Source organism: Oncorhynchus kisutch, linkage group LG26 (genome assembly GCF_002021735.2).
Source record: "Oncorhynchus kisutch isolate 150728-3 linkage group LG26, Okis_V2, whole genome shotgun sequence".
Classification (NCBI taxonomy): Eukaryota; Metazoa; Chordata; class Actinopteri; order Salmoniformes; family Salmonidae; genus Oncorhynchus; species Oncorhynchus kisutch.
Genome location: NC_034199.2, coordinates 19,809,114 through 19,823,223, shown reverse-complemented (window position 1 = coordinate 19,823,223; position 14,110 = coordinate 19,809,114). Strand labels below are relative to the sequence as shown.

Genomic DNA, 14,110 nt, shown 5'->3' with positions numbered 1-14,110 from the left:
TAACAGATAGAAATGCACAGTGTAGAGCAGATGTTTTTTGTTATGTACAAAAGGGATTTGTCAGCTCAATACTTTACGTTTCTATCTGCAACATTTTAAATAGTTAAATATTTCACCCCACTTAAAAAAGGCTAATTTTTGTGCTCAGAATGCTATGCTTGGTTATACATTTACTCTACGCATTTAAGCATGGCTTTGATTTTTCACATAGCTGACACGGATGTCTCTGGCATTTTAATCACATTTCCAGAGAGGCTGAGGCATGCCAACTCTTTTGTAAACAGGGATTTTCTGTCAACAGTCTGTGACTTGACCTTGCCACCCAGTTTGACCAGGTTTTCACTAACGCTTAGACTGGGAGCATTCTTGAAGACTAAAACTGAGCGAATGTATCTTGCTTCTAAAACGCTGAGCTCTCAAAGTAGCATGGAGATTGTTGAATAAGGTGCTGCTTTTAATAACAACGTGCAGTTGTACTGACTGAAATAGTACAAGTAAATGCAGCAAATATGTAGCACACCACATGCCTGTTGTTTTTCAGAAAGAAAATTCCTATTAACATACAAACGAACTTAGCGGGGTAAGTTGACAGCTAATTTGGGGGATATTATGGCAATATTTTGTATAAATTGTAAATCATTTCTAATTTACTCTCTCTCAGATGGTACAACAGATCTGTAATGTTTATTTTCATTCATTAATCTGCTTTAGCAAACCTTTCTCAGGGTAAATCTCAAATTACACCCTATTCCTTATACACTACTGCACTACCTTTGACCAGAGCCACAAATTACCACAAACAGTGCACTACCTTTGAGCAGAGCCACACAGGGCTCTTGTCAAGTAGTGCATTATTTGGGGAATTGGGTGCAAAAGTATTTCAATACATAGGGAAAAGGGTGTCACACTGAAATGCGTCTTTTTCTGCACCTGCTCTTCTTAGCTCCAATCACTGACTGTTTGCAGGGTGACATTTTGGGGGGCATTTCTGAGGGTGCTGCATACTCACATTTCCGGAACAACACGACATCCTAGTAATTTTAAGACTGAAATTCCTCAACATTTCTCTTGCTACACACACACACACACACACACACACACACACACACACACACAGATAATGGCTTACTGGTTAGAACAGTCGATATACCAAAATGGATTTCTTTAAGCTACAGGTGCAGATAAGCAACAAAATTCCACTAATTGTACACGCAAATCATTGTAATAATTTCATTAGTAGGAGTGGGAGTATAAGTTGAAGTTGTCTACTTGTCATAGACATGGTGGCTAAGTCTCTGAACTTTTGTCTCTCTTTTCCACCCTCTCTCTCCATCTCTCTCTCCCTCCAACTATCTTTCTCTCTCCATCTCTTTCTCTCTTCATATCTCTCTCCACCTCACTCTCTGCTATACAGTCAGACTCAGAGGAGTCCTCATGTGTTCTATCGTCATGACCTGATCAACCAGCTCCAACACAACCATGCCCTGGTCACGCTGGTGGCTGAGAACCTCTCTGCCTACATGGAGACCATGAGGCAGTTCTCTAAAGGTACGGCTCACCTGACACAGTGGATTCCATTTTCTCATTAATCACGATTGCCTCATTCTTGACTTTCAGACTTCTTCAGAAATACAACACTGAGTGTACAAAACATTAGGAGCACCTTCCTAATATTGAGTTGTGCCCTCAGAACTGCCTCAATTCGTCGGGGCATGGACTCTACAAGGTGTCGAAAGTGTTCCACAGGGAGGCTGGCCCAAGTCGACTCCAATGCTTCCCACAGTTGTGTCAAGTTGGCTGGACTTCATTTTTGATGTTCAGCGTGAAAAACCCAGCAGTGCTGCAGGTCTTGACACAGTCAAACTGGTGTGGCTGACACTTACTACCAAAACCCCGTTCAAAGGCTCTTAAATATTTTGTCTTGTCCATTCATCCTCTGAATGGCACACATACACAATCCATGTCTCAATTGTCTTTAGGCTTAAAAATCCTTCTCTCCTCCCCTTCATCTACACCAGTGGTCACCTTCCCTTTCTGAGTAAAGATCACTTTCGCAGTCAAAAAGCAAGCCGAGATCTACCACTCTGTTTTTTTTCAACATGACTCAAATGTAACATTAACCCAATAAAAACAGTTCTGTAGGAAATGAAGTTTGCAGTAGGCAGGCCTAATACATTATCACAGCATATTGGCTATATGCCTGTCCTGCCAATATTGTTCTTCTATACAGACCATATTATATTTCAAAACTCTAGCTTTGATAACAAAATGGATCAGTAGTTGGTGTACAACTTATGAGGCACAGCTGAAGTATAAATTGAAATAATTATCAAATAATTAGCTTTTATTTTACTGGACTGATGGTACCTGCATTTGATGGTCATGGTACTTTCAAGACAACTTGGAACACAGGGTGAAAAAACTAGGTCAAATCACGACGTCCGTGATGCTCCGGTCGAATTCCGAGTTGGATGACCATTTAATACTATATTTCCCAGTCGGATCTAGTTTTTTTTTTTTTTTCCAAATTCCCTGTTGTCTTGGTATTTGGTATTTTATTAGGATCCCCATTAGCTTTTGCAAAAGCAGCAGCTACTCTTCCTGGGGTCCAACACAAAACATGAAACATGACATAATACAGAACATTAATAGACAAGAACAGCTCAAGGACAGAACTACATACATAAAAAAAAATGTCCTTGAGCTGTTCTTGTCTAGTAATGTTCTGTATTATGTCATGTTTCATGTGGACCCCAGGAAGAGTGAACGCATTTAAGTCGGAGATGTCAGAGTTCCCAGATGTTTTGAACATTGCATTAGTCTCAGGGAAGGAGAGAGCAGCAGAGGGTTATCCTCTCACGGTGAGACTGAGCAGAGAGAGGGGACAGTCTTCAGTGAAAGTGAAATATTCCTCGATATTAAAATGAACACGATGAGCTTCGAATAATAATACAAATGCAGGGCTACTCATTCATTGCAGCGTGAGTGGGAATAGGGAGAAGGGCTTTTATGTTTTAATATATATATATATATATATATTTTTTTTTACATGAAATCATGACAGCAGCTCTTTGCTATATGCTTTGAGTCTCTCTCTGGTCATGGTTTTAAAAGTTATGATATTTCACATAGGCTAGTATCCAACCTGTAGGCACTGTGATTTGAGCTATTCGATTGGCCAGCGCAGTAGACGCGCTTGATTTAACCATGGATCTCTAGGTCTGCCGTGTAGGAGAAGTTAGTCATTTCAGACTTTTCAATTGTTCAAAATGACAACACTTTGCCTACTCCGGTGTGCAGGGCTTCTGAATCAAGTGCACCTACCGACAAAAGTGAAACGTAAATAATACAAAAAGGTGTGCAAGCCTTTATCATTGGCTTTTCTACAGAAATGTTTGGTGATCGACTAGGAATGCTTGAAGATCGACCAGTTGATTGCGATCGACCGGTTGGTGACCACTGATATGAAGTGGATTTAGCAAGTGGCTATGGCTTTCACCTGATCAGTCTGTCATGGAAAGTAAAGAGCAGGTGTCTCTAATGTTTTGTACACTGTGTGTTTCTCTACATTCTCTACCCTCTGTATCTAACCCTGGGCAGTTAGCATGTTACTTTTCCATTTGAAAAACCTCAGTATTTGCGTGATATTTAAAGATGTACGTTGAGCCCTGATGTAGATGGTCCTGTGTGTTATGTAGCCGAGCAGGCAGAGTTTGACCCCCAGACGGTGAGGGCAGGGAGCCGCTACAGCCACGTACAGGAAGTCCAGGAGAGACTCAACTTCCTGAGGTATGACATCACATGGTTGATGATATTACTAGTTTATCTAGCGTGTCCTGTGTTGCATATAATCAATGCAGTGCCTGTTAATTTTTCATCGAATCACAGCCTACTTCGCCAAACAGGTGATTTAACAACCGCATTCGTGAAAAAAGAACTGTCGTTGCACCAATGTGTACCTAACCGTAAACATCAATACACAAGTATATATTTTTAAACCTGCATATTTAATTGTATTAATTAGGCACCAAACTGAAGAAAACACACTGAAACAGGCATGAGTCACTGTCTGTACTTGTCCAATAAGAAGCACTAATTGTTCTTTTACTTTGCAAAACACTTTTAAAATGTTTTCCTTTGCGTGACCTAATGAATACGACCCAGCTCCATCTTCATGAATACAATGAATGGAATTGAGCCATGAACTAAGCCACTGTCGTCTGATCTTCATGGTTAAAGTATGTGTCTGTGTTGTCCCCAGGTTCCTGCTGAAGGATGGCCAGTTGTGGCTCTGTGCTCCTCAGGCCAAACAGATCTGGAAGTGCCTGGCCGAAAACGCTGTCTTCCTATGTGATAGAGAGGCCTGCTTCAAATGGTACGCTGCCATCATCAATATTATCACCTCGAAAGGGTGAATATGGCTCCAACATGTTTCAATTTATGTTATTTCCTTTCTCTCTGTCATGGAGAACAAGTCAAATATTCAAAATTTTCTCAACTTAAATGTTCTCAACAACAACAAAAAAACACCCACTCAACTCTGTTGTTCATCCCCAGGTACTCCAAGCTGATGGGAGATGAGCCAGACCTGGACCCAGACATTAACAAGGACTTCTTTGAGAACAACGTCCTCCAGCTGGACCCATCTCTGCTCACAGAGAACGGCATGAAGTGCTTCGAGAGGTTCTTCAAGGCTGTCAACTGTCGGGAGGGAAAGCTGGTGGCCAAACGCAGGGCCTACATGATGGACGACCTGGAGCTCATAGGACTGGACTACCTCTGGAGGGTGAGTTATTAGCTTTTCACTATAACAGACAGCTGTTGTTACTCGTAAGTAGGGCTGGGAATTGGCAGGGACCTCAATGTTGATATTATCACGATACTTAGGTGTTGATACGATATGTATTGCGATTCACACAATTGTGTGTGTGTGTGTGTGTGTGTGTATATACAGTGCCTTGTGAAAGTTTTCTGCCCCCTTGAACTTTGCGACCTTTTGCCACATTTCAGGCTTCAAACATAAAGATATAAAACTGTATTTTTTTGTGAAGAATCAACAACAAGTGGGACACAATCATGAAGTGGAACGACATTTATTGGATATTTCAAACTTTTTTAACAAATCAAAAACGGAAAAATTGGGCGTGCAAAATTATTCAGCCCCCTTAAGTTAATACTTTGTAGCGCCACCTTTTGCTGCGATTACAGCTGTAAGTCGCTTGGGGTATGTCTCTATCAGTTTTGCACATCGAGAGACTGAATTTTTTTCCCATTCCTCCTTGCAAAACAGCTCGAGCTCAGTGAGGTTGGATGGAGAGCATTTGTGAACAGCAGTTTTCAGTTCTTTCCACAGATTCTCGATTGGATTCAGGTCTGGACTTTGACTTGGCCATTCTAACACCTGGATATGTTTATTTTTGAACCATTCCATTGTAGATTTTGCTTTATGTTTTGGATCATTGTCTTGTTGGAAGACAAATCTCCGTCCCAGTCTCAGGTCTTTTGCAGACTCCATCAGGTTTTCTTCCAGAATGGTCCTGTATTTGGCTCCATCCATCTTCCCATCAATTTTAACCATCTTCCCTGTCCCTGCTGAAGAAAAGCAGGCCCAAACCATGATGATGCCACCACCATGTTTGACAGCGGAGATGGTGTGTTCAGGGTGATGAGCTGTGTTGCTTTTACGCCAAACATAACGTTTTGCATTGTTGCCAAAACGTTCAATTTTGGTTTCATCTGACCAGAGCACCTTCTTCCACATGTTTGGTGTGTCTCCCAGGTGGCTTGTGGCAAACTTTAAACAACACTTTTTATGGATATCTTTAAGAAATGGCTTTCTTCTTGCCACTCTTCCATAAAGGCCAGATTTGTGCAATATACGACTGATTGTTGTCCTATGGACAGAGTCTCCCACCTCAGCTGTAGATCTCTGCAGTTCATCCAGAGTGATCATGGGCCTCTTGGCTGCATCTCTGATCAGTCTTCTCCTTGTATGAGCTGAAAGTTTAGAGGGACGGCCAGGTCTTGGTAGATTTGCAGTGGTCTGATACTCCTTCCATTTCAATATTATCGCTTGCACAGTGCTCCTTGGGATGTTTAAAGCTTGGGAAATCTTTTTGTATCCAAATCCGGCTTTAAACTTCTTCACAACAGTATCTCGGACCTGCCTGGTGTGTTCCTTGTTCTTCATGATGCTCTCTGCGCTTTTAACGGACCTCTGAGACTATCCCAGTGCAGGTGCATTTATACGGAGACTTGATTACACACAGGTGGATTGTATTTATCATCATTAGTCATTTAGGTCAACATTGGATCATTCAGAGATCCTCACTGAACTTCTGGAGAGAGTTTGCTGCACTGAAAGTAAAGGGGCTGAATAATTTTGCACGCCCAATTTTTCAGTTTTTGATTTGTTAAAAAAGTTTGAAATATCCAATAAATGTCGTTCCACTTCATGATTGTATCCCACTTGTTGTTGATTCTTCACAAAAAAATACAGTTTTATATCTTTATGTTTGAAGCCTGAAATGTGGCAAAAGGTCGCAAAGTTCAAGGGGGCCGAATACTTTCGCAAGGCACTGTATATATTTATCTCACACACACACACAGTACAAGTCAAAAGTTTGGACACCTACTCATTCAAGGGTTTTTATTTATTTGTACTATTTTCTACATTGTAGAATAATAGTGAAGACATCAAAACTATGAAATAACACATATGGAATCATGTAGTAACCCAAAAAGTGTTCAACAAATCAAAGTATATTTAAGATTTTAGATTCTTCAAAGTAACCGCCCTTTGCCTTGATGACAGCTTTGCACACTCTTGGTATTCTCTCAACCAGCTTCACCTGGAATGCTTTTCCAACAGTCTTGAAGGAGTTCCCACATATGCTGAGCACTTGTTGGCTGCTTTTCCTTCACTCTGCGGTCCAATTCATTGCAAACCATCTCATTTGGGTAGAGGTCGGGTGGTTGTGGGGGCCAGGCCATCTGATGCAGCACTCCATCACTCTCCTTTCTTGGTTAAATAGCCCTTACACAGCCTGGAGGTCTGTTGGGTCATTTTCCTGTTGAAAAACAAATGCTAGTCCCAGATGGGATGGCGTATCACTGCAGAATGATGTGGTAGGCTCGCTGGTTCTGTGCCTTGAATTCTAAATAAATCACAGACAGTGTCACCAGCAAAGCACCCCTACACCATCACACCACCTCCTCCATGCTTCATGGTAGGAACCACACATTCAGAGATCATCCGTTCACCCACTCTGCGTCTCACAAAGACATGGCGGTTGGATCCAAAAGTCTCACATTTGGACTCATCAAACCAAAGGACAGATTTCTACCGGTTTAATGTCCATTCCTCATGTTTCTTGGCCCAAGCAAGTCTCTTCTTATTATTAGTGTCCTTTAGTAGAGGTTTCTTTGCAGCAATTTGACCATCAAGGCCTGATTCACACAGTCTCCTCTGAACAGTTAATGTGCCTGTTACTTGAACTCTGTAAAGCATTTATTTGGGCTGCAATCTGAGGTGCAGGTAACTCTAATGAACTTATCCTCTGCAGCAGAGGTAACTCTGGGTTTTCCTTTTCTGTGGCAGTCCACATGAGAGCCAGTTTCATTATAGTGCTTGATGGTTTTTGCGACTGCACTTGAAGAAACTTTCAACGTTCTTGAAATATTTTTGTATTGACTGACCTTCATGTCTTAAAGTAATGATGGACTGTCGTTTCTCTTTAGTTATTTGAGCTGTTCTTACCATAAAATGGACTTGGTCTTTTACCAAATAGGGCTATCTTTTGTATACCACCCCTACCTTGTCAGAACACAACTGATTGGTTGAAACGCATTAAGGAGGAAAGAAATTCCACAAATACAATTTTAAGAAGGCACACCTGTTAATTGAAATTAATTCCAGGTGACTACCTGTCATCAAGGCAAAGGGTGGCTACTTTGAAGAATTTCAAATCTAAACTATACTTTGATTTGTTTAACACTTTTTTGGTTATTACATGATTCCATGTGTGTTATTTCATCGTTTTGATGTCTTCACTATTATTCTACAATGTAGTAAAAATAAAGAAAAACCCTTGAATGAGTAGGTGTCACCACATTTTTGACTGGCACTGTATATACAGTGCATTCGGATAGTATTCACTCTTTCCCTTTTCCAACATTGTGTTACGTTACAGCCTTATTCTAAAATGTATTACATTTGTATTTTTCCTCATCGTTCTTCACACAATACCCCATAATGACAAAGCGAAAACAGGTTTATAGAGAATAAAAATAAAAATATTTACATAAGTATTCAGACCCGTTGCTATGAGACTCGAAATTGAGCTCCTGTGCATCCTGTTTCCATTGATCATCCTTGATGTTTCTACAACTTGATTGAAGTCCACCTGTTTTAAAATAAATTGATTGGACATGATTTGGGAAGGCACACACCTGTCTATATAAGGTCCCACAGTTGACAGTGCACGTCAGAGCAAAAACCAAGCCATGTGGTCAAAGGAATTGTCCGTCGAGCTGTAGCATCATACCCAAGAAGACTTGAGGCTGCCAAAGGTGCTTCAACAAAGTACTGAGTAAAAGGTCTGAATACTTATGTAAATGTGTTATTTCAGTTTTATGTTTTTTGCTTTGTCATTATGAGGTATTGAGTGTAGATTGATGAGGGAAAAAACAATTGTATCCATTTTAGAACAAGGCTGTAACGTAACATAATGTGGAAGAAGTGAAGGGGTCTGAATACTTTCCGAATGCTCTATATTAGCGGTCGACCGATTATGATTTTTCAACGCCAATACCGATTATTGGAGGACCAAAAAAAGCCGATACCGATTTATCGGCCGATTTAAAGAAAAAAAAGAAGAAAAAAAAAAGAAAAAAAAATCATGTGTGTATATATATATATATATATATATATATAGATATATATATATACGTGTATTTTTTATATATAATAATAATGTTTTTTTTTATAAAATAATAATAAAAAATGGTAAATGACAATTACAACAATACTGAATTAACACTTTTATTTTAACTTAATATAATACATCAATACAATCAATTTAGCCTCAAATAAATAATGAAACATGTTCAATTTGTTTTAAATATTGCAAAAACAAAGTGTTGGAGAAGAAAGTAAAAGTGCAATATGTGCCATGTAAGAAAGCTAACGTTTAAGTTCCTTGCTCAGAACATGAGAACAAATGAAAGCTGGTGGTTCCTTTTAACATTCCCAGGTAAGAAGTTTTAGGTTGTAGTTATAATAGGAATTATAGGACTATTTCTCTCTATACCATTTGTATTTCATTGACCTTTGACTATTGGATGTTCTTATAGGCACTTTAGTATTGCCAGTGTAACAGTATAGCTTCCGTCCCTCTCCTCACCCCTACCTGTGTTCGAACCAGGAACACATCGACAACAGCCACCCTCGAAGCATCCTTACCCATCGCTCCACAAAAGCCGCAGCCCTTGCAGCGCAGGGGGAACAACTACTTCAAGGTCTTAGAGCGAGTGACGTCACTGATTGAAACGCTATTAGCGTGCACCCCACTAACTAGCTAGCCATTTCACATCAGTTACACCAGCCTAATCTCGGGAGTTGATAGGCTTGAAGTCATAAACCGCTTAATGCTTGAAGCACAGCGACGAGCTGCTGGTAAATGCACGAAAGTGCTGTTTGAATGAATGCTTACGAGCCTGCTGCTGCCTACCACCGCTCAGTCAGACTGCTCTATCAAATATCAAATCATAGACTTATTTATAACATAATAACACATAGAAATACGAGCCTTAGGTCATTAATATGGTCAAATCCGGAAACTCTCATTTCGAAAAGAAAACTTTCCGTATTTTATCTAACGATGGCATCCACAAGTCTAAATATTCCTGTTCCATTGCACAACCTTCAATGTTATGTCATAATTACGTAAATTCTGGCAAATTAGTTCGCAACGAGCCAGGCGGCCCAAGCTGTTGTGTATATACCCTGACTCTGCGTGCAATGAACGCAAGAGAAGTGACACAATTTCCCTAGTTTAATATTGCCTGCTAACCTGGATTTCTTTTAACTAAATATGCAGGTTTAAAAAATATATACTTCTGTGTATTGAGTTTAAGAAAGGCATTGATGTTTATCGTTAGGTACATTCGTGCTACCATTGTGTTTTTTTCGCAGATGTGCTTTTGTTAAATCATCCCCCGTTTGGTGAAGTTGGCCGTCTTTGTTAGGAAGAAATAGTCTTCACAGAGTTCGCAACGAGCCAGGTTAGCAGGCAATATTAACTAAATATGCAGGTTTAAATAAATATACTTGTGTATTGATTTTAAGAAAGGTGTTGATGTTTATGGTTAGGTACACATTGGTGCAACGGCAGTGCTTTTTCGCGAATGTTCTTGTTACATCACCCATTTGGCGGAGTAGGCTATGATTCAATGATAAATGAACAGGCACCACATCGATTATATGCAACGCAGAACAAGCTAGATAAACTAGTAATATCATCAGCCATGTGTAATTAACTAGTGATTATGTTAAGATTGATTGTTTTTATAAGATATGTTTAATGCTAGCTAGCACTTTACCTTGGCTTCTTGCTGCACTCGCATAACAGGTAGTCAGCCTGCCACACAGTCTCCTCGTGGAGTGCAATGTAATCGGCCATGATCGGTGTCCAAAAATGGTGATTACCGATTGTTATGAAAACTTGAAATCGGCCCTAATTAATCGGCCGACCTCTACTCTATATGTATAGCGATTCGATACTGCCATTCGATGTTCCAAACATAAGGCTCAACCATATGACCCAGTTAGTTAGCATCAGTGGCCTATCTGTTTGTTTTAGTTACCAACATGTCCAATAATCCCTCAATGGGAGAATCTGTTGCATTTCCTGCATTGGCTTCAAGTGTTATTCTGACATTGTTATTCACACTCTGGGCATATTAGATGATTTGCTTCATTTGTTTTAGATGTGGGATTTGTAAACCTTGTTTCCACTTGCAATGAATAGCTGATTTGGGAGTTGTTATTGTATATTTGGGTATTAGATCTGTTTACACAGTAGGGGCCGAGGCTACATTTGTGGTCATATGATTTCCTTGTATGCAATGTTTGGTTGTGAATAATTCATTTTATTGCATCCTAAGTAAAGCTCATTCACTGATGTTATTGGTTTGACTGGTAAGCATTGCGTGGTACAAACACACACACACAGACACACAGACCGTATTTGAGTCTGGGTTAATGTACTGATGTTAGTGTGTGAGGGCAGCTCAGGGCCAGTGGTTGTGACTGGTTATGTTTCTGTGTGCTGCCGCTGAGTGCTTATTAATGAACCTCTAGTCTGGATGATGAGTCATACCACTCATAGTCTCTTCAGTGTTGTCTCCAGGGCTGTTTGATGGAGAGAGCCGTAGGCGTCCTTTGAATCAGTCTGTTATTTCCTCCTGCCAGGTCGTAATTCAAGGGAGCGATGACATCGCCAGTCGAGCCATAGACCTGCTGAAAGAGATCTACACCAACCTCGGACCAAAACTACAAGTCAATCAGGTAACCATCGGTGCCCTTTGTCCCGGTAACAATAACAGCTCAATCTGCTATTAGATCAACCTAAATCATCCACCTAAATATATGTGATACCTCGGTAGCGTCACAATGTTTTCCAATCCGTTTCTCTGGGATCACTGATGTACATGTTGGTTCTATTATCTGAGGGATGGATTGGAACACTGCAGTTCCAGACAAACAGGATGTTCTCCTGAACTCACTACCCCTCCTGTCCCCCATGCAGGTAGAGATCCACGAGGATTTCATCCAGTCGTGCTTCGACCGTCTGAAGGCATCGTACGATACGCTGCGTGTCCTGGACGGGGACAAGGACAGCATCAACTCGGCCCGGCAGGAAGCCATCCGCATGGTCCGCGTGCTCACTGTGCTCAAGGAGTACATCAACGAGTGTGACAGCGACTACCATGAGGAGAGGACCATACTGCCCATGTCCAGGTAGGGGAGCCTACAAGCACTGAGCTTAAGCTTGTTGTCCTGACCTTTTTCTTCCCCCCCAAACCACTTCACCCTAACCTGTCCTCGCTCCCTCTTCTTCTTTTCTCTTCTCTCCCTCCTCTCTACCTCTCAGGGCGTTCCGGGGGAAGCACATCACGTTGACCGTGCGCTTTCCTAACCAGGGCCGTCAGGTAGATGACCTGGACATCTGGTCTCACACCAACGACACCATCGGCTCGGTGCGCCGTGGCATCCTCACACGCATCAAGGCCAACGCCACGCACACCAAGATAGAGCTCTTCATTGGCGGGGATGTCGTCGACCCAGCCGATGACAGAAAGCTGATTGGCCAGCTCAACCTCAAAGACAAAACGGTAAGCGTGATGAGCTGTGTTTTGATGAGCCTCATGTCACCGGTGGGTTCTTTACAGCTTGTTTGTATAGGTCATTTATAGGAAATGGTTTGTATGATGTCTTCTATTCTCCCGTTGTGTTGTGTCTGTAGTTGATCACAGCCAAGCTGACCCAGGTGAGTGCCAACATGCCGTCCAGCCCAGACAGCTCCTCGGACTCTTCCACCGGCTCACCTGGTAACCACGGCAACCACTTCAGCGACGGGCCCAACCCAGAGGTGGAGAGCTGTCTCCCTGGAGTGGTGAGCGACACACACACACAAACTTCCCCGGAGTGGCGCTTCACCTCTCACCTCATCAGAAAGGGTGCCTAGCTCTCTTGGTCCTTGCCTAGAAAATAATTCATGTTGCCTTTGCCTAGGAAAGCATCAAGCTAGTAGGAACAACTCCTATCTCATGCATGACTGCAGATGAGTAAATGGAACAATGTTAACCCCTTGTCTGTTCGCTCCTCTCTCTGTCTCCAGATCATGTCTCTCCACCTGCGCTACATATCTTTCCTGTGGCAGGTAGCAGACCTGGGCTGTGGCATTAACATGCCTCTGTTACGAGATGGAGCCAGGGTACTCATGAAGCTAATGCCTCCAGGTACTCACTCTCTCTGGCACTCACTCACTTTATAGGGGCAATCTGGAATTCCTACATCCATTTTTTTTAACTTTAAAATTAGTGGTATACCATTCATTTGTTGAATATAACTATAAATGCCTCATGGGTATAGTTCAGAACACAAAATGTAAGGTTGTAATTGTAAAATAAAATGATTTATAGCATCAAAACATGGTTAAAATGAAACCTACATGTGGGATGTGTAAATGGCCTGTTGATTGGGTTTGTGTAGATAACAGTACCGTGGAGATCCTGCGTGCCATGTGTCTGGACCATGCCAAGCTGGGAGAGAACAGCCTCAGCCCCACACTGGACTCGCGCTTCTTTGGCCCCTCGCCATCACAAGTCCTCTACCTCATAGAGGTGGGTCTCCTCTTGTTTGTGATCACTGCTGACTGTCTCATCATTACCATACTGGGTGGTGTACGCTTTGCTCTCTGTTGACCACTTCCACTCTGTGTGTGTTTGTATACCTCTTTTCCCCCTCCCTTCCTCAGGTGGTGTATGCCCTACTCATGCCAGCCAGCGCCACATTGGGGGAGGATGCCAGCGACTTCCAGTACAACTTCCTGAAGAGTGGCGGGCTGCCTCTTGTACTGAGCATGCTCACACGGAACAACTTCCTGCCTTCGGCCGACATGGAGACACGGCGAGGGGCGTACCTCAACGCTCTGAAGATCGCCAAGCTGCTGCTCACCGCCGTGGGGTTCGGACACGTTAAAGCTGTGGCCGAGGCCTGCCAGCCCAATGCTGAGGGGACCATACCAGTCTCACCGGTTAGTTGGTTAGACGCACACAAGCGCGTGTACACTGAGACATGCGCACACACACACATACTCACACACACATGCGTGCATGCGAAGTCGAACTAGGATTGTGGTTGCCATGTTAATGCTAACATCCTCTCTCTCTTTCTTCAGATCAACCAGGCCACTCATGACCAAGCCCTGGTCCTCCAGAGTGCCCTGCAAAACATCCCCAACCCTGCCTCAGAGTGTATGCTCCGCAACGTAGCTATACGCCTGGCTCAGCAGATCTCTGACGAGGTGAGAGGGAGGGAGAGAAA

The 14,110-nt window shown here is 42.2% G+C and overlaps 1 protein-coding gene across 7 annotated transcripts in view; it reads left to right on the top strand.

The window, feature by feature from the left end:
- LOC109871045 (ubiquitin specific peptidase 9 X-linked) overlaps nucleotides 1-14,110 on the top strand; it is an 83,063-nt gene that overhangs the window by 35,301 nt on the left and 33,652 nt on the right. For 3 of the 7 annotated variants that reach the window (XM_031805936.1, XM_031805935.1, XM_031805934.1), the window contains exons 15-27: nucleotides 542-580; nucleotides 1,415-1,548; nucleotides 3,699-3,789; nucleotides 4,262-4,411; nucleotides 4,558-4,786; nucleotides 11,474-11,569; nucleotides 11,811-12,022; nucleotides 12,156-12,396; nucleotides 12,528-12,677; nucleotides 12,903-13,023; nucleotides 13,277-13,407; nucleotides 13,542-13,820; nucleotides 13,965-14,090. In XM_031805936.1, the coding sequence (XP_031661796.1) occupies nucleotides 542-580; nucleotides 1,415-1,548; nucleotides 3,699-3,789; nucleotides 4,262-4,411; nucleotides 4,558-4,786; nucleotides 11,474-11,569; nucleotides 11,811-12,022; nucleotides 12,156-12,396; nucleotides 12,528-12,677; nucleotides 12,903-13,023; nucleotides 13,277-13,407; nucleotides 13,542-13,820; nucleotides 13,965-14,090 (1,999 nt within the window). The remainder of the gene's footprint in view (nucleotides 1-541; nucleotides 581-1,414; nucleotides 1,549-3,698; nucleotides 3,790-4,261; nucleotides 4,412-4,557; nucleotides 4,787-11,473; nucleotides 11,570-11,810; nucleotides 12,023-12,155; nucleotides 12,397-12,527; nucleotides 12,678-12,902; nucleotides 13,024-13,276; nucleotides 13,408-13,541; nucleotides 13,821-13,964; nucleotides 14,091-14,110) is intronic. The other 4 variants (XM_031805940.1, XM_031805939.1, XM_031805937.1 and 1 more) reach the window with 3 other exon arrangements.